This window comes from Myotis lucifugus, unplaced genomic scaffold (genome assembly GCF_000147115.1).
Source record: "Myotis lucifugus unplaced genomic scaffold, Myoluc2.0 scaffold_15, whole genome shotgun sequence".
Classification (NCBI taxonomy): domain Eukaryota; kingdom Metazoa; phylum Chordata; class Mammalia; order Chiroptera; family Vespertilionidae; genus Myotis; species Myotis lucifugus.
This window is the reverse complement of record NW_005871063.1, coordinates 3,938,739-3,957,293: the sequence shown is the minus strand read 5'-3', so window position 1 is coordinate 3,957,293 and position 18,555 is coordinate 3,938,739. Positions and strand designations below refer to the sequence as shown.

At 37.4% G+C, this 18,555-nt stretch overlaps 1 protein-coding gene across 3 annotated transcripts in view; it reads left to right on the top strand.

The window, feature by feature from the left end:
* PON2 (paraoxonase 2) overlaps positions 1 to 16,638 on the top strand; it is a 29,759-nt gene extending 13,121 nt beyond the window's left edge. The window contains exons 3-11 of one of the 3 annotated variants that reach the window (XM_023750736.1): positions 1,214 to 1,275; positions 3,133 to 3,188; positions 7,316 to 7,481; positions 8,007 to 8,133; positions 9,786 to 9,986; positions 12,849 to 12,930; positions 13,646 to 13,774; positions 14,405 to 14,575; positions 16,551 to 16,638. In XM_023750736.1, coding sequence (XP_023606504.1) covers positions 1,214 to 1,275; positions 3,133 to 3,188; positions 7,316 to 7,481; positions 8,007 to 8,133; positions 9,786 to 9,986; positions 12,849 to 12,930; positions 13,646 to 13,774; positions 14,405 to 14,563 — 982 coding nt within the window. In that variant the 3' untranslated portion in view covers positions 14,564 to 14,575; positions 16,551 to 16,638. Of the gene's footprint in view, positions 1 to 1,213; positions 1,276 to 3,132; positions 3,189 to 7,315; positions 7,482 to 8,006; positions 8,134 to 9,785; positions 9,987 to 12,848; positions 12,931 to 13,645; positions 13,775 to 14,404; positions 15,045 to 16,550 lie in introns of those variants that run through there. The other 2 variants (XM_023750735.1, XM_006084987.2) reach the window with 2 other exon arrangements.
* The last annotated feature ends 1,917 nt before the right edge of the window (positions 16,639 to 18,555 follow it).

The window sequence follows — 18,555 nt, the reverse complement described above, 5'->3', positions numbered from 1 at the left end:
AAGACCCAAGGCTCAGAGAGATGGAGTAACTTTTGCAAATTCTCTTTCTAGTATCACACTCTCCGAGTGATTAATACACATGCCTAAGTGGTAACCTAAAAGAGAAAAAATAGGCTATATTACATACTGGACACTCTATTGGGTATGGCAAGGGCTGATTTGCTGTTATGAAGTTATAATAAGGAACTTAGAGAAGAGAGAAACTTATTCTCTCTTACATGATAGTCCAAAGATAAGCAAATGGCTTAGTGATTACATGACTGTGCTCACAGTGATTACATGACATGGTCATCCTGGGACAAAGGCTGGTGAAGCAACGCAACTCTTGTTTACGTATTGCTTCCATCTCGGTCCAAGACTAGAACTCTGATTAGTTGCCATTTCCCATCAGGAAGGGGAAGAATGAAAATTTACATGGATATTAGTTTTACTTTATTTTACCTAGTAGTTGCATACATCTTGTACTATCAGATCCCATTAACCTAAACATAGACAAATGACCAGCAGGAAAAAGCAGGAAATAGCCAAAGCTCTGTTGCCATGTGCCTGTAGCCGAAAAGGGGGAATATGGATCCTGGGGAGCAGGTGGCCATCTCTGACACGGAGAGGTAATTGCTAACGGAACAAGAGGGATCAAAATCAGATGTGCTAAGCCAGAAGACTGTCTAGAGAAAAAGAGTTTTGAAAAGTTTTAAAGAAAAATATAGGATATGAGCTGGTAAAGATCTTGGTGAGAGGCATGGAAGCAAGCATTTTTGGGCAAAAGCCAACATATGGAATTGACTGCAGTTGAATTTACAAAGTGAAGTGTCTGCAGAGAGGAACCAGGGGATGGTTCTGACAGAAAATTCATTAAATGTGAGGTTGTATTTTTCCCCCAATGTGCTTTTAAGTCAGAACAAAAGGATTTAAGTCCCAGCTTTCCAGTCTGTGATCTTGAATAATTTGCTTAACCTTTCAAAGTCTCCATAGTTTGTACTCTAAAATAAGAGATAATGATATTGCTTTTTAGGGTTATGAAAGTTATATGAAAAATGTATATAAAGTACTTAAAAGGAGCCTGATACTTGGTAAACAATATATGTGAATAGCTACTACCATTACTTTACTATTATTATTGTTGGAGAAAAAATTTCTCCAGCATTGACTACCTTTCAGTAATTGCACTTAAGAGGTGACAGAGGTGAGAAGAGATAATAAACACCTATTATAGTAACGGCTGTAGAAATGAAGATGAGGCAGTGGATCTGGAAAACATTCTAAAGAAAGCTACAGGTAAGACATCTCCCGCCCGCCCCCCCTTGGAATTAGGCCGTGGATTAAACATAAAAAAGTTACAATACAGTTGAAATAAAAATATATTTTAAAAACATTCTTCATTCTTGATTATTTAAATAATACTAGTATTTGTAGAAAATTTTAATTAAAGAAAAGTATAAGGAAGAAAATGAAAATCACTCATAATCCTAATATCCAAAGAAACATTGTTGATTTTTTTCTATATATATTTTTTGTCTGTGTGTAAGGATGTATACATTGAAATAAAATAATCTTAATTTTTAGGAACTACAACTTTTAATTGAGCTCCTACTAAATGGATCCAGAAAGCAAAACTTGGACTAGAATTGTGTGTGTGTGTGTGTGTGTGTGTGTGTGTGTGTGTGTAGGGTGTCCCCAAAAATGTATACACACACTTTGAATAATTATAAAGTATTTATTAAAATACACTTCATTTCCAAAACTGAGCTATCAGCTGTTAAAAAGTGTGTATACATTTTTTGGGACATCATGTATGTGTGCTGTAGAGTTCCCCTGGTCCCTGCTCACTACTAGTTGAGAACCACCATGGGACTAGAGCCTAGTGGTTCTTAAGCTTTTTGAGGTATCCCAGATACCTTTTTGAATCTGCTAAAGGCCCAACACCCTTTTCATAGAAACATCTGCACATACAGAGAACATTTTACATTGCATAGAATTTCAAAAGATTCATAGACTCTTTGCAACCCATTTTGACTCCTTAGGGATCCACAGACCCCAGGTTAAAAGTTCTTTCACTAAATCTCCTTTCTAAGGAACAGGCAGATGGATCATCTTTACAAAGTGAAGTTCTTGGCATTTTTCTTTTTTACTTTTCTCTATTATGTTAGAGCCAGCAACACTGGAAACAACCAGCCAAATCCAAACTCATGAATCAAAACAAAAATGGCCAGGTAGATGCTGTTTGGTTTGTGTGTGTTTTTTTGACAAACTAGACAACAATCTTGGTGGAATCCTATGGAAAGTTCTTGAAAGGGAAGATTGGATTTTGTGGACTCAAAGAATGTGTCATGATTTGGCTTAATCTAAGCCATTTTTATTCCTCTTTTTTTGTGTTTGGGTCTATTATCTGTCGGCGGAATTTACACAGTGAGACTGCTGGGAAGGCCTTATGTCTAATTATTTGCTGTGCTGTGTGGAGTGTACTGCAGACAATCGATAAACAATCAATAGTAATTGTAGTCTGCCTCAGAAACAAGCGTTAGAAGCTTCAACTGGCTTAGGTGCCTGGTATTTTTCATTAATTTTCTTTTGCTAGTTTTTCCCCCCTGTAATTTAAAGCCTAAATTTAAAGACTAAACAGAAAGCTTTCTTTGCTCATGAGAACAAGCAGGCATTGTTTTTAAAGAGGGACTATGTAATCCCAGGTGTTTCATCTCTGTTAATGAGAGAAATGTCTGTGATTGCTTCAGATTGAATGAGCAGAGAAAGGGACAAGGCTATTTGCATGGTTAAATGGCCAGGAGCCCTTCATTTTGAAAGTAATATTCCCCTGATGTCAATTACTTTTGTACAGACATCTGGATTTTATCATCAGAGTGTGCAGATGTCAACTTTTTCTGTATTATCTTTGGAAATGTGGTGATTACTTGACTTTGATTGGAGTAAACATAAACTATCTAACATTTAAAGTCAGAAGTTCACTGCAAGAAGGGATTTAGACTGACGTTTATTGAAGAGAGTAGTTCCTTGGAAAAAAATCAGGACCATTCCTAAAGATACAGACACTGATAGAGTAAACAAAGTCCTAGTTATGCTCTGTTTAACAAATAACAGAATTTGAACATGACATTTATGTGTTTCTTGAACCTGCAGAAGCTGGCGCTGAAGATATTGACATCCTTCCCAATGGTCTGGCTTTCCTTAGTGTGGTGAGTACCTTCTTTTTCCCCAATCTAAGAGGAGGAGATGCAAGGGTGTTTGATGAGGCCGGCAGAGCAGTGTCTTACATTTTAAATTCCTCACTTTTAAAAATACGTTTTGGAAAAAAAAACAACCAAAAAAAAACGACAGATCAAACAGGATCTTGGAAAACTTCCTCACACTTATCTGAATTCAGAGATGAAAAAGTCTTTAGTAACTGATTTATTGTTCTTTATGTCCCCGACGCATTGCACTAACTATCCCATTGCACTAAATATTCCATTGCAATCTGTGTCTTAAAAATTTTTTATGAAAAATAATATTTGGGGCATTATTGTGAATATTTGATACAGCATCTACCTTTTTTTTCCATTCGATATTCAATTTTGAGCTGATATTCTTGCTGTTATTTATTTATTTATTTTCAGACAATATACAACTTTCCCAGACAAGGCCAATGTTTTCCTTTTTCTTTCCCGCTGAATAGCTTATCATAAATTGAAAGTCATTCACTGAGTTTATTCAACCTCTTCACTGTTCCTTCATTTTTATAAGCTGAAAATGAATAACCTCTGCAGTCATACGTTAGAAAGACCTCAAAGTTGATTGGCCTGTGAGATGCTGGCCTGCATCAGTGTACATGGCAATTGGAAAACTGTCTACGTGGGCTGATGGGGACGTTCTGAGCGCCTTTCTTCCCTGGCCGGGGCCGAGGTGGGGGTGCTGGGCATCTTCGTGGGTTCAGTTTTGCTTGAGGAAGCAGGATCCACCTTTGAAGGCAGCCTGTAATTACTCTGTTCCCTCTCAGCATCCCTTATTTTCAGGCTCTGAGATTCTGGAGGGATGTGGAAAAGTTGAAGATGCTTTAGAAGGGAGTCACAACACTAATAAAACAGTTGTCAGACTTAGGAGGAAGGTGAGAGAACTCAGCTCAGATGAGAATGAGGCGAGACCACTCGCCAGGCTCCTGATGGTTTTTACAGGAAAGACGGCGAGCGGCTGGTTGTTAGCACTGAGGGAAAAAGGAAATGCCGTGGGCTTTGGCAGAAACACCGATGTTTATATTACATTTTTAAAATACAGTTGTAAAAAAAGTGATTTAATAACCTACACAGAATTAGTAAAATGATATTTCTTGTAGGACTCTGGGTCTATTTGCACATATGCCTATCAGCTTAAGAAAAAAACAGTAGGACTAATAGTTAAAATTATACATAACTAGAGATGCAAAAATCCTGAGTAAAGTAGAAGGCAGTTGCTTTTTTAATTTTTTGAAAAGGAGGTGTTGTCAGAGATTTGTGTAACCCAGAACACACCCCTTTCAAGATTTTCTCCCCATCGGAATAAATCTGAATTTGGAGGAGTGAAGTCTCCTAGTACATAAATCTAGAGCAATTTCAGCTGAGGGGCTTTAATAGCCACAAGGATCTTATAACTGTCAACAGAATTGCCTCTGGTGTTTTTTTGTTTTGTTTTGTTTTTGTTTTGTGTGTGTATCCTTCCTTGGTTATATAACTTTCTTTTCTATTCTTTTTTTTCAAATTTAGAAATGAGCCCACTTTGTCTCTTTAATTTACTCAGCATTGTTTCTAATATTTCCCAGAATACGCTCCTTTCTAAATGAATAACTCCTACATCACATCAGTTGTTTGTTCTTCTTCCAAGCAATTTAGTTCATCCAACACATTCTGTTCATTGGTTATGGATTTGAGGGTCACCTCAAAACTAACATCACACTTAAGGAGGAGCTGGATGACACAGAAGCGACTGTAAAGATGATTTAAATGGCAGTGTGGATATGCTTAACACTACTGAACTGTACACTTAATATGGTGAAGATGTTATGTTTGTGTGTCTTTTACAGTCAGTAAAAATAAAATAATTTCTTTTAAAAAAGAGGAAAAACAGATTTAAATGTTAGGGAGAATTAAAATAACCAGGAATAGTCATCACCATCCCCTGTGCGTGGAAACCCTGCTATTCTTTATGGGATGTTGATAAAGAATAGAGATTATTAACCACTGAAGTGGTGTTGCCAGGTAGCAATAGAGAAGTTCCAGTTTATTCTACTTGCTGGCCCTGCCAGCGTGAAGTTATGTCATTTTGATAGATTTCTTTTTAATTGGAGAGAATTTCTTTTATGTCCAATTTTGTGCATAAAACGAGACTTCTTTTAGTACTCTAAAATTTGCATAGAATATGACTGAAAAAATTTAAAAGAGGAAAGACTTTGATTATTTCAGTGAGTGCTGGAAAAGCATTAAATAGAATTCAACCTGATTAAAAGATCCAGGAAAACTAGAAATAGAAGATAACTTTCCAGAAACCTACAGCAAACATAATTCTTAGTGGTTAAATAATAGCTGCCTTCCCATTAATGTTTAGAGAAGGAAGAAAACGCCGCCCCCCCCCAAAAAAAACCACACTATAACCACTAGCAATCTACTAGCGTTCTTCATAACCCAAGAAAAAGAAATATGAGGTAGATAAACAGACAAAACTGCTATTATTTTCAGATAGTGTGTTACCTGGTTTTTAAATACGTTAATGGTTGGATTCAAAATGAACATATAAAACTAAATGGCTTTCTCATGCACTAAGAAAAACCAAATAGAAAATGTAATAATAATAATAATAATAATAATAATAATATTTTATTTAGCACACCAACTTAATCTCCAGAATTTATACAGAAACATAAATGAGCAGAAATATTTAAGACTATTGTGTAAAGATCAAGCAATGAGTGTGCAATATGGGGATATATATATATATATATATATATATATATATATTTGCTATATCTATCTATATCTCATATCTTATAAATAAAGCTATAGTAATTAATAAGTAATTAATAATAATGTAGTAATTCATGTGAATAAGCATGAGTTCCCAAACCGACCAATATGGACACAGGAATGTAGTACATGATAAAGGTGACATTCGCAATCAGTGGGAAAAGGACAGACTGTGTGCCGTACACTGATCCAGTTCCTGGGTTCTAGCAGTGAACGAATGAGACAAAGTTCTGACTCAGGTTCCAGTGGGGAGAGAACAAATATATGTCAGATAGTGGCAGTATTTGAGCAAAATATAAAGTAAGGTGAGACATTGGAGAGTGGTAGCTGAGGTGAGGGTGGAGTCAGGCTGCCATTTATATTTGTATATATATGTGTATATGTCAAATAGCAATAAGTGACATTTGGTGCAGATATGATATAAAGAAATTGAGGTAAGGAGTCCTAAATCTTGGTGGGGTTTGGCAGGGGCGGGGGTGCGGATTGCTAAGGCAAAAGGGACAGGGTGTATAAAGGCCCTGAGGTGAGAATGTGCTTGGTTTGTTTGAAGAGCATCAATGGCCAAGGCAACATGAGTGAGGACAGGGTAGTAGGAGGTGAGGGCGCAGAGATGGAGTGTTTAGGGTGGGGTAGGGTGAAGGGGGTGACCAGGGCAGATCATATAGGGCCTTTAGGCTATCCTAGGAATTTTCGCTTTTAATCTGAGTAAGATGGGAGTTTTTGATCCAACGTGTGACATCATCTGACAAAATCTGGATGTTGATGTGAGACTAGATTTCTGCAGAGAGTTAAAGACAGAAGCAGAAAGGCCAGTTAGGAGGCTACTGCGTAATTGTGGTGGTGGTTTAGACCGGGGCAGTCATGGACGAAGTGGTGAAAGATGTTCACATTCTTAGGAAGGGACATATTTTCAAGGTAGAGTCAACAGGATGTGAGACAAAGAGGGGAGTCTTGACTGACTCCATTCACCAAGGCTTCTGGCTTCATAGAAGCAAAGTGCAGGCTGTGGGCTCCAGGGTCCACAGTCAGTATGTAAACTTTCACGTATCCCCACGGGGTGTCTCCCAGTCCACAAACCTTCTGGTTGCCCTCTGAAGAGACTAAACCTCTGGTCTTTTGCCTCAACTCAGAAAAATCAGTTATTGTTCATCTTTCAGCTTTTCAGCTCCCAATTATTATTTTTTCTATTGTCTCCCCTCTGCTTTCTTTGTGTTTGTAACTTTATGCCACCACCTTCAACCAAAGTCTCTATTTATCTTTTATTCATAGTTCCCACTTTAGTCCATAAAAATACTTAAGCCTTTGTATTTAACCTTTCCCTCTGTTTTGAAAAGGGTCTAAAATATCCAGGACTCCACAGCTTTGCACCAGACAAGCCTGGAGGAATACTAATGATGGATCTAAAAGACGAAAACCCGAGGGCATTGGAATTAAGAATTAGCCGTGGGTTTAATTTGGCTTCGTTTAATCCACATGGTATCAGCACTTTCATAGACAGCGGTAAGAGCTGATGAGCTACCAACATTAAGAAACTTATAATGGTTTGTAAATGACTGTGGAAAATAGATTCGGATCATGTCTGAAGTAAGAGAACAATTAACTCATGAATTATTCCTGAATTCTTCAGACAAATAAGTTGATTTGCCTCTGCCACTAACTGTAAGTTATGCTGCATTTTGAAATTTCTAACAGCACCTTAAAGAATGCTTAGACTTCATGACCTTTTTATATACCTATGATCATGGCATTAAAAATAGCCTTATTTCTGAATTAAACTATAAACAGATTATTCATGAATTCTGTGTGTGGAGTGGGAAACACTCTCTCTTAAAGGTCAGGGGACCAATGATCAGAAATAACACCAGACAAACAGTGACGAGAAAGACAGGGAAGAAGAATGATCTGTTAGGTCGTCTAACAGCTTGGACATTTAACCTTTCCTTGCCTGCGGTATTTAAATGTCAGTGTCTGCCTGGAGGTACTATGGCTGTCTTGTAAATTAACTCTGTTCTTTCAATTTTTCAGATGACACGGTTTATCTCTTTGTTGTAAACCACCCAGAATCCAAGAATACAGTGGAAATTTTTAAATTTCAAGAAGAAGATAATTCTCTTTTGCATCTAAAAACAGTCAAGCATGAGCTTCTTCCAAGGTACTTAGTCCTTTTGTTCATTCTCCAATTTATCTCCAACATTTTCAGATATTCCTCATGGTGGTCCTCTCACATATGCGTGTGTGTGTGTGTGTGTGTGTGTGTGTGTGTGTGTGTGTGTGTCTTTGTAGAGCAGGGAAAGTCAATGTCCTTCATCATAGTAATCAGTGTTCAATGCGGACTCTCTTGAGAAATGATGAAATGCTTGGTATAGAGGAGATGCTCGTCAGGGCCATCATGGGAATATTAAACAAACCTCACCATTTCTCCTGCTTTCACCTTCAGGTGACTCATCACCCAACTAACAATAATACCTGCCCGATCGAGGAATGGTAGCCTGCTTTCTATGGAGTTTGCATGTTTTGCATGGGACTAACACAAAGAGCTTTCACGGGGTTAGCGGGAGCTGTGGGCTAATGACCCTACAGAACTGGAGAGATTTGGGTTGGGAGTGGGTTGCTACTCCTTCAAGAGCACACAACTGCTTGACAATGGGACTGAAAGAGAATTGTGTTCCTCAACAGCTCAGTTTGCATTAGCCTACTGCTTCTTTAAAGTTTGAACTTGATGGATATTTTTAATTTCTACTTTCCTAACTAGGGAAGCATGTAACTTCCAATCATTCTTCCGGAATGATTCATAATAAATAGGAGCATAAATACCACCCTGGCAGCCTCTGCATGATAGAGCTCTTTCAGAATGAGGGGACCCACCTACCCTGTAGCTCCGTTTTTATTTAACAAAGGAGAAAGCAGCCCTTTCAGACAATTTTGTATCGGGTAATTGGAATTTAAATTTAATAACACTCTTGCCTAACTGGTTTTAAAAATGTAATTGTTTTTAGCATATAAATCTTTCACCTGAAGCATTGGATTATGGCAATTTCATCATCCATCTCTCTGCAAGTGTTTATGGAGTGCCTGTTCATTCTCGGCTGGTTGGCTTTGTGAGTCAGGTAGAAATTGAACAGTCAACCTGAGTTTGACTAATAACTAAGCAGAGAAACTTGGGAAAATCCAGCAACTTAGTAAATGGAAGCCAGGCAAATGTTACTGGCTTCCCAACCAGCCCACCAGCCAAGGAGGCTCCTCATCCAGCTCTATAAAGGATAGCTGGGTTCCTACATTTCTTGCTGTCAAAAAACATACTGTTGCCCAGCGGCATGGCTCATTGGTGAGCATTGACCTAGGAACCAAGAGGTCGGGTTCGATTCCTGGTCAGGGCATATGCCCGTGTTGCAGGCTCGATCCCAAATGTGGGGCATGTAGGAGGCAGCCGATCAATGATTCTCTCTCATCATTGATGTTTCTATCTTTCTCTCCCTCTCCCTTCCTCTCTGAAGTCAATAAAGATATATTTTTAAAAAACATACTGTTGGCACCACGACCTTTTATCTTTTAAAATAATCCTGCCTTAATTGCTAAATGACATGTCTTCCAATTACCTGGTACCATACAAAATTGTTCTTTGGCAAATGATTTTATAGTATATTGTATATGACAATAGCCATGTGGTTTTAGCTGAGCTTTTCTTGGGAAACCTCTTACCAAAAATTTAAAGCATGTATTGTGTAAACCTTCTGGATTCCTAATTTTTAAAGTGGAGACCAACTGGCTTTTTATGTTCTCTCACATGTTATTTTTCTCTTTCAGTGTGAATGATATCATAGCTGTTGGACCTGCACATTTCTATGCCACCAATGACCACTATTTCTCTGATCCTTTCTTAAAGTATTTGGAAACATACTTGAACTTACACTGGACAAATGTTGTTTACTATAGTCCAAATGAAGTTAAACTGGTAGCAGAAGGATTTGACTCAGCTAATGGAATCAACATTTCACCTGATAAAAAGTATGATCCCTTATAAAAGTCGTTTGATTTCTTCTCAGTCATGTAATGGGCCAAATTCTTCACTTGGTTTTTTTCTTCAGTGTGGAAATAGCTTACTTGATATTTTTGGTTATTATATATAAATATTATATGTATGTATTTTATATTATATTATTAACATAATATTTATTATAATCATATATTTATTATATAATATGTAATATTTATATATATATGATACATGATTAAATATGTACACATAATATATTAACTATGTAATTATATGTACTATTCTATATAATAAAAGGCCAATATGCAAATCAACCAAACAGTGGAACAACCGGTCGCTATGACGTGCACTGACAACCAGGGAGCTGCCCCCTGGTGGTCAGTGTGCTTCCACAGGGGGAGTGCCACTCAGCCAGAAGCCCTGAGCCGGGCTCACAGCTGGCAAGCGCAGTGGTGGTGGCAGGAGCCTCTCCTGCCTCCATGGCAGCACTAAGGACATCAGTCGGACATCCCCCAAGGGCTCCCAGACTGCGAGGGGGCGCAAGACTGGGTTGAGGGACCACCCCCACTGGGTGCACAAATTTCGTGCACCAGGCCTCTAGTATTTATATATTATATGTTTACATACAATATCTAATTTTTGGTATATATCATTATAGAATCTAGTTTTATAAATGTAATTTTTAATAAGATGGGATCATATTTACATATACATATCAAAGTGTCAGGTAGGTGGTCCCTTTTAAATGAATATGTCATTGTTATATTGGCTGTATATTACTAAACTAATTTAACCCATTCTCTGTTGATGGATATGTAGGTTGTTAATTTTTTCTGTATAAATACCATCTTATATTTCTCATTTACCACTTAAACTTATCCAAATATTTTAAAAGGAAAAACTCCCTAGGGTAGCTTTATGGTATAATGGCTAAATCTTCAGATTTGGGAGTCATACAGACCCAGGTTCAAATGCCAGCTGGGCGCTGGCTAAATGTGGTGCTAATGAGCCCCTCCTCTTACACATTTGCACAGACAGATCCTTAAAATAGACCTGTTTGCTCGAAGAGTGAGCCCCTTAAACATCTTTAATAGATATTGTCAAATTGCCCTCCGTAAGTATCTTACTATTTTTATATGTTCCACATATAAAACCACAGCTTATAGAAAGGATGATATATTCTTTATTAACTTTCCCTTTTACTGCCTTAGCCCTCTGAACAATTTAAACTACTACAAATATAATACGAAATAAATTTGGCAGTCCTTGACAACCAAATGTCTTTATTTTCATGACACAATTTCTTCTCTCTGGTTGACCACAGAAAATGAATGAGTAATCATTTAATTTAAATGGTCTATAACTGACCCAGTGCAACTTCGCCAGCCAAATCTGTTTTTCTTTCCAACCCTCATCTTTCTGAGAGTCAAACTTTGCAATCATTCAAACTAAAAAATAATACTAAAAGGGGCTTCAGCTTTAACTCCTCCTCTTGCACCATTCCTTGCTAATCAGTGAGCAAGTTGTGTTGGTTCTACCTTTGTGTCTATCCGCTACTCTCACCCTCTTTCCTTTCCACTGACATCTGCCTGGCTGAGTTTCTCATCCTCTCTGGCTGGAGTGTTAGACATCCTTCCAACTTGTTTCCAGTCCACTTCCATTCTCTGCCACCGCTGCCAATTTTTCTCTCTGTATTTCACTAGCCTTTAAGAGCCTCCAAAAGAGGGAGTTCTGTCTGCTTCATCTTGGACTCATGCTGAGCACTGCCAGGTGCAAAGCAAATGCCCAGTAATTGTTGAATGGAATGACTATTTGTTATCATGCCTCCTTGTTATTCTAAAAATTCAGCGGAACCCAATTGCTTACTAAATCAAGGCAGGCTAAAGGTTGGAATTTCTTTAATAGGCTAACTCAGACCTCCCTTTTCTACTGTTTTGGTGCAGCCCATGCTTTAGACAAAGAACTCATTATTTAGCAAACATGCCTTTCTCATTCTTGCCCCTGTGCCTTTGCTCACATGTTTTCGCCTGTCTTGATGGTGTTTTGTCCTCATATCCTCAACTCCAGTCTCTAGTTCCATATCACTGCAGATCCCCCTTCCTTTGTGAGCCCTTCTGTGTTCTCAAGAATTAGATATTTCTTCAGTCTCTAGACCGGAAGTATTTCTTATGGTAGCAGTCATGGGCATTATTGTTTAATGTGTATAAACCAGTCCGATCATTCCAATATACTATAAACTTTTCAGGAAAAAGGCTGTGTCTTTTTCATGTTTCTATCTGTCACAATACTGAGTTCATGGCTTTACACGTGATAATTGCTCAATAGAACAGTTGCCATGGAACGGTCAATTCAATGAGGGAAATTACCATAAAGTAGTCCATTAATTCACCCTTTAGACAGATTGTTCTGAATAGATACTTAACTCTTATGCTTAAAATTTTCAATATGTAATTAAATATGTTAATACACATTGTAGTAAAATGTGTACTGTTCTGTACCATAACATGTAAATGATATGTAGAAGTATCAAATTATATTGTGAAATATAAAACCTTTTTTTCTGAAGCCAAACATCTATTTCATTGTCCTTTCAGTGGCAAATATCACAGACTTTATATTCATAATGACATCCTATATTACTTTTCCTTACAAACCTTTTGAAAAATAATTGAACAATTCCGTGATTGTTGTAGCAACACAGAATTGATTTTGAAAGCTTACTTTTTAAATAAAAATTGACCTTTATCAAGCATTGCTTGAGGGCCCACCATTGATTACCTTCTCGGCAGGTTATTAAGACTCATTCTTGCATACTGTATTAATGAAGCTTTATGTTGTCATGGAGCTCTAACCAATGTGTCCTTTCTGCAAAGGTACATCTATGTAGCTGATATATTGGCTCATGAAATTCATGTTTTGGAAAAACAGCATAATATGAATTTAACTCAAGTGAAGGTAAAATATTTCTTTTTATATATAAAGTCAACATTAATCTAATATACTTTGAAATTGCATAGTTATACTATGCTTTTGCAATACCTCACTTAGAACAGACTATGGATGCCAGTGTTGCTATTTTGGGTTTTTAAATATCACCGTGGTATAACCGGCCAAGTCTCCTATTCCAGCAGTCATGAGGACTGACCGGCATTACATGCAGTGGTGGGCTGGGAATGATATGTCACCTGATGCATTCCAATAAGAATTTTCCCAATTGAAAAGACTAATAGATGAATTCTGAAATGAAGATTTATGCATGCTATCATTTCTTTTAATAATAAATGAAGGTAGAAATTGGGTACCACACCATTATTATTTTCTTCCTACTTGACAACACATATTTTAGATTGATTAAGAATTTCCTATTTTGCTTTGAATGAGTTCTTTGAGCTCACTGATCATTATGCATCTTTTAAGGAGTTCATGTTTTAGAGTTTGGTTATCAGCTTAACTTTCTTAATTTCAGGGAAGATGAAAAGCGGCTCTAAATCAGTTGATTAAATTTATTTGAACCAATATTGGTGTTAAAAGGCTGGCAGCAGGGAGGTGTGTGTAATCCCTGCCCCCCCCCCCCGCCCCCGCCCATGCACCAAGACAGAAAAGGTTAGCCCTGAATTATTTAATCAAGTTTCCCATGTTATTTAACTATTGACATTTTTTAATTTGGAAGGTACTCAAGTTGGATACACTGGTGGATAATTTATCTATTGATCCTTCCTCGGGGGACATCTTGGTAGGCTGTCATCCTAACGGCCAGAAGCTCTTCATTTATGACCCGAACAATCCTCCTTCCTCACAGGTTTTTATAGTTTTCGTTTTTCAACCTTAATTATTCAAGTCTTTTTGAACTACTAATACAATAAACCGTCATGGGGATGGTTGATGTAGTCCTTTTAAACCAATAATACAGTAAACTAATGTAGTGGTTTTGTAATTGCTTTAAGCCAATAATTGGCAGAATTTCACATTGCTCAAATACTTTTAGAAAGGTAATCTTTTGATGTATGAAATTATGGTGGCAGCTAGTCAAAAGGCATTTTTATAAAGACATGTGGCCTCCCTGTGTGGTATCCTGGCAATTTTTAAATACCTGGCTTATCGTCAGCTCACCACATGACATGGCTTTTGTTCAAGCTAAAGTTGTGTGAAAGTAGGCACATTAGTGTGGAAGTATTCCTATTAATGCTCAATTACTATAATAACACTAAATCCTGTGTTGGCAGGAAATAACTAGATAGTTTAAGAAAGTACTTTCTTTGAAGGTTTAAGAAAGTACTTTAATTTAAGCATTAAAAAAGGTTGGTAACTGCTATTTTTCAACAGCATGTCCTCTTAATCATTGTTTCATTGTGGGAGACAGGGATCATTGGTGATGGAGAGATGTGGATGTATGGTGGTTCTATAGTAATCCTTTGTCTCTCCTGAATAGGTTCTCCGCATCCAGAATATTCTCTCAGAGAAGCCTACAGTAACCACAGTTTATGCCAACAATGGATCTGTTCTCCAGGGAAGTTCTGTGGCCTCCGTATACGATAGGAAGCTGCTCATAGGCACTTTGTACCACAGAGCCCTGTATTGTGAGCTCTAACATGGACTTTGGGTATGCAAGTGCGCTCACTTCTCTTAACAATTAGTTTTCAATGAATGGCTCGTTCTGAGGGAATTTAACTAGTAAAGCTGAGCCAGGATGTATGACGTGTATAGTTCATTTTATTTCAGGAAGGAAAGGCCCCTTCAGTCCTTGTTGCACTTTTAACATAAAGGAAAATGAACAGGTTTTTTTTTTTTAAATGCCAAGTAAAGGAGAGAGAAGAAAGCTGCTTTCGGTAAAGTGAATATACTTTGCACAAAATAAGCCTCACCTCCTTCTTCCAACTGCCAGAGCATGAATTCCACTGAATCAGGGTAGATCCCATTTCCTTAAAATGTGAGTGACCTCTGCTCTAACAGTGTGACCCCGTGACTGTTCGGAACTACTGATAGGTAGCGTGTGTGGATATTTTGTACTTACATCATTGTTTACTATTAAAGAGTTGGAGTTATATTAAAGACTAACTAAAATTCTATAATAATTTGGTCTGTGTTTCATTCTCAAGGCAGGTCCTCAGGGACTATGGGAAAGTGGCTGTTTCCTCGTGGAGTTTCTTTGGGACAAGCAGGCATGGCAATGTTGGGCAATGTTAATTTCTCTCCTTTCTCACTGAGAGCTGAATGTAAATGAGCTCTTTATTTGAATAAAATAAAACAATCAACTAAATGGGGCAACTCGAATTCTCCATTGGTATGGAGTGTTCCATCAGCTCTCTTCCTACTTTGCTTACAAAGAAGAGATCAATGTTGGGGCTGGAAGGTAAAGCAAACTCCTCATTGAACTCAACTGTGAACTTCATCAGGAGAGATTGAAGTCAGCTGTCCAGGGCCTAGTACAGTTCTTTCCACTGACTGTACTTCCTATAAAACCACCTTAAGCCCTTGAGACTTTCCATTGTAACTTACTAAAAAGCACTTTACTTCACTTCTCATGGTTTTCCCCATCTTCAGCATCATTATCATCAAAATATTTGTGTTACTTACCAAGTGCCAAACAATGCACTAAAAATGGTCCATTCATTATCTCATTTAATCCTAAATACAGCCCTGAGAGAGTAGGTATTGATATTATATCACTGTTAACATTTCACAGATGTTCAGTCACACACCCAGTAAGGGGTGGTCCTCTATTTCTGATGCCAGAGGCTGTACCAGCTCCCACTTTACAGAAAGCTACCGCGACAGAACTAACGAGTATCTTGTTATTTACTCTTTTCTCTCATATACAGTTTATTTCATTTTCTTTATATATTAGTTGGATTTCTGCTTTTAGATGAGTCATTTAATGGCTTTTTAATGTAAATTACAGAAGTTTTCTTAAACCTGGCCTCTGTTCATTTGGCCTATGTTTTTATTTACATTTTTAAATACTCAGTTACTAACGTATCTTGGAACTATTTTTTGCTAAAATAATTACAGTTTTTTGCTGTTTCCATTATCCATAGGAAAATGTTAAGTCATAGATGAACAAAGCAAGATTAAATACTATTCACTAGGGATCCAAAACCAAGAAGCATAAATTTTAATTTTAAATTATAACAATGACTGTCTAAAAAGCTACTTTTGTTAAAATACCAGAATACAGTAGGTACAAAATAAACTTGTTTTTATTGTACTTATTAGAAATTTATTTGGACAAAAGTAAATATAAGTTAATAAGCACATATATTACTTGTCTTAGAAATACAAAAATAATTTTTAAATAAACGTTGGCCTCTGAGCCATGAAGGGTTCTATTTTATCATAAGTATATTGTGTGTTTATTTATGGTGCTCTTACTGTGATCATGTATTGAGTTTTAACAATTTGGTTGGTTATTAAGAGATCAAGTCATTCAAAAAGACTGAAATTGCAATTGGGCTATGCCACCACCAGGTGGATATAGGTCGAGAGCACATGTGTGTGTATGTGTGTGTCTGCATGCTAATTCCTTTTAATCCGAGATCCAGTTCAGTGACAATAAATATCCTTTTGTTTTTTCACAGTACCTCCATTCTTCTACAACAGCTAAATGTAAACATGAATATCGAATACAGGGAACGAGGAAAATAAAATATAAGCTATATTACAGCATTTTTTTCTCATTTTGTGTATTGCTTATGTAACTGGTTAATAATAAATAATCTAAGGCCAATCTTTTTTCTAGAGTTTGACTTGTTGAGTTTAATTATTTCTTGGAGTCACAACCTACCTAGGCTGGGGAATGTGTACTTGGCAAAGCAGTGAAGAACTAATAGCACCCACCACCACACCACCCACCTCCACCTTTCTTTGGCTACTTGTAGTTTTCATTACTCACTTGGCTTTCCATGAAAGGATTTCCATGTGTGAGAAGGAGAAGGGTTGGGAGAAGCCCAGTAGCTCTCTTAGCTTCCTGCTCCTGGTTTTCAAGATTTTTATTCTATAAAAAGAAGGCAGAGAAGAAGATAAAAGAGCCTACTCTAGTTTTTAACTACAAAAAAATAACTCAGTTTACTTTAAAATGTTTAGTATACTAAATAGCTTTTCTGTAGCTATCCCTGAGTTAGGCATTAGGATACAATAGTGAACCAGACACTGCTTATATTCTAAGAGATTCAACAAATGAGAATATAGATGATTAGATAGATAGATACATAGATACATAGATAGAGTGATTAGAAGGAACTAAGCAAATGTGATTAGAGAACAATTTAGAGAAACCAATCCTCCCCAACTTTGAAAAGTTTAGAGCTGAGGAAAAATTGAAAAGCCAGTTCAATGACTACCTGTATTCACTTTACCTATATCTACCAATCACCAGCTATCAATTTGCAACATTGCTTTGTTTTTCCAAGTATAGAGGCTTTTGTTTTTCTGAGTCATTTGAAAGCAAGTTGGGGATACCATAAAAAAAGCATTTAAGCCCTAACCAGTTTGGCTCGGTAGATAGGGCGTCGGCGTGCGGACTCGGGGTCCTGGGTTTGATTCCGGCCAAGGGCATGTACCTTGGTTGCGGGCACATACCCAGTAGGGAGTGTGCAGGAGGCAGCTGATCAATGTTTCTCTCTCATTGATGTTTCTAACTCTCTATCCCTCTCCCTTCCTCTCTGTGAAAAATCAATAAAATATATTTTTAAAAAGCATTTACTATAACTAACCTACTGAACATCATAGCTTAGCCTAGCCTACGTTAACCATGTGCAGAACACAATATCCGAAATACACCGTCAACACAGTACACTGTAGAACAGTGATTTTCAACCTTTTTAAAAAATCTCATGGCACACATAAACTAATTATTAAAATTCTGCGGCACGCTGAAAATTATATATTTTTGCTGATCCAACAAAAAATAGGTATAATTTTGATCCTTTCACATCGGAAAGCTATTGTGTTGGCTGCTGTCATTTATTTTATTTGACATTCTAAGGGAAAAGAGGCCAGTGCCCCTGACTAAATAGTCAGTTATTGCACGTTTTAAAAATTGTGGCACACCAGTTGAAAATCACAGCTGTAGAATTGCAGCTGTTTACCCTGGTGATCGCATGGCGGACAGGGAGCTGCAGCTCACTACCGCTGCCCAGCATATGAGAGACTATGCTACTGCATATCACTAGCCCGGAAAAAGATCAAAATTCGCAAGTCCAAGTACAGTTTCTACTGAATGTGCATCACTTTCATACCTTTGTAAAGTCAAACAATGGTGAATCAAACTATTATAAGTCAGGGACTGTCTGTACTGCAAAATTAATATCCTTGCAGTCATCCTTGATTTTGTCTTTGTCCTTAAGCATCAGAAGCTTGACCTGATTCTATCTCCAACTGAGAGCTCAAAGCTGTTCTCCTATCTCCACTGCCAGCCCCGCGTTGAGCCCTCGATTACTTCTTATCCAAAAGTTTTCCAAGTGAGCACCTCTGTACCAGTATTTTCCCACTCCAACCCATTTCCTATCTACTCCATAGATCAGGGGCCACCTTTTCTTCTCTTACTATCTCCAGGCCGGGTCAATCCTGTTCTCTCAACACACA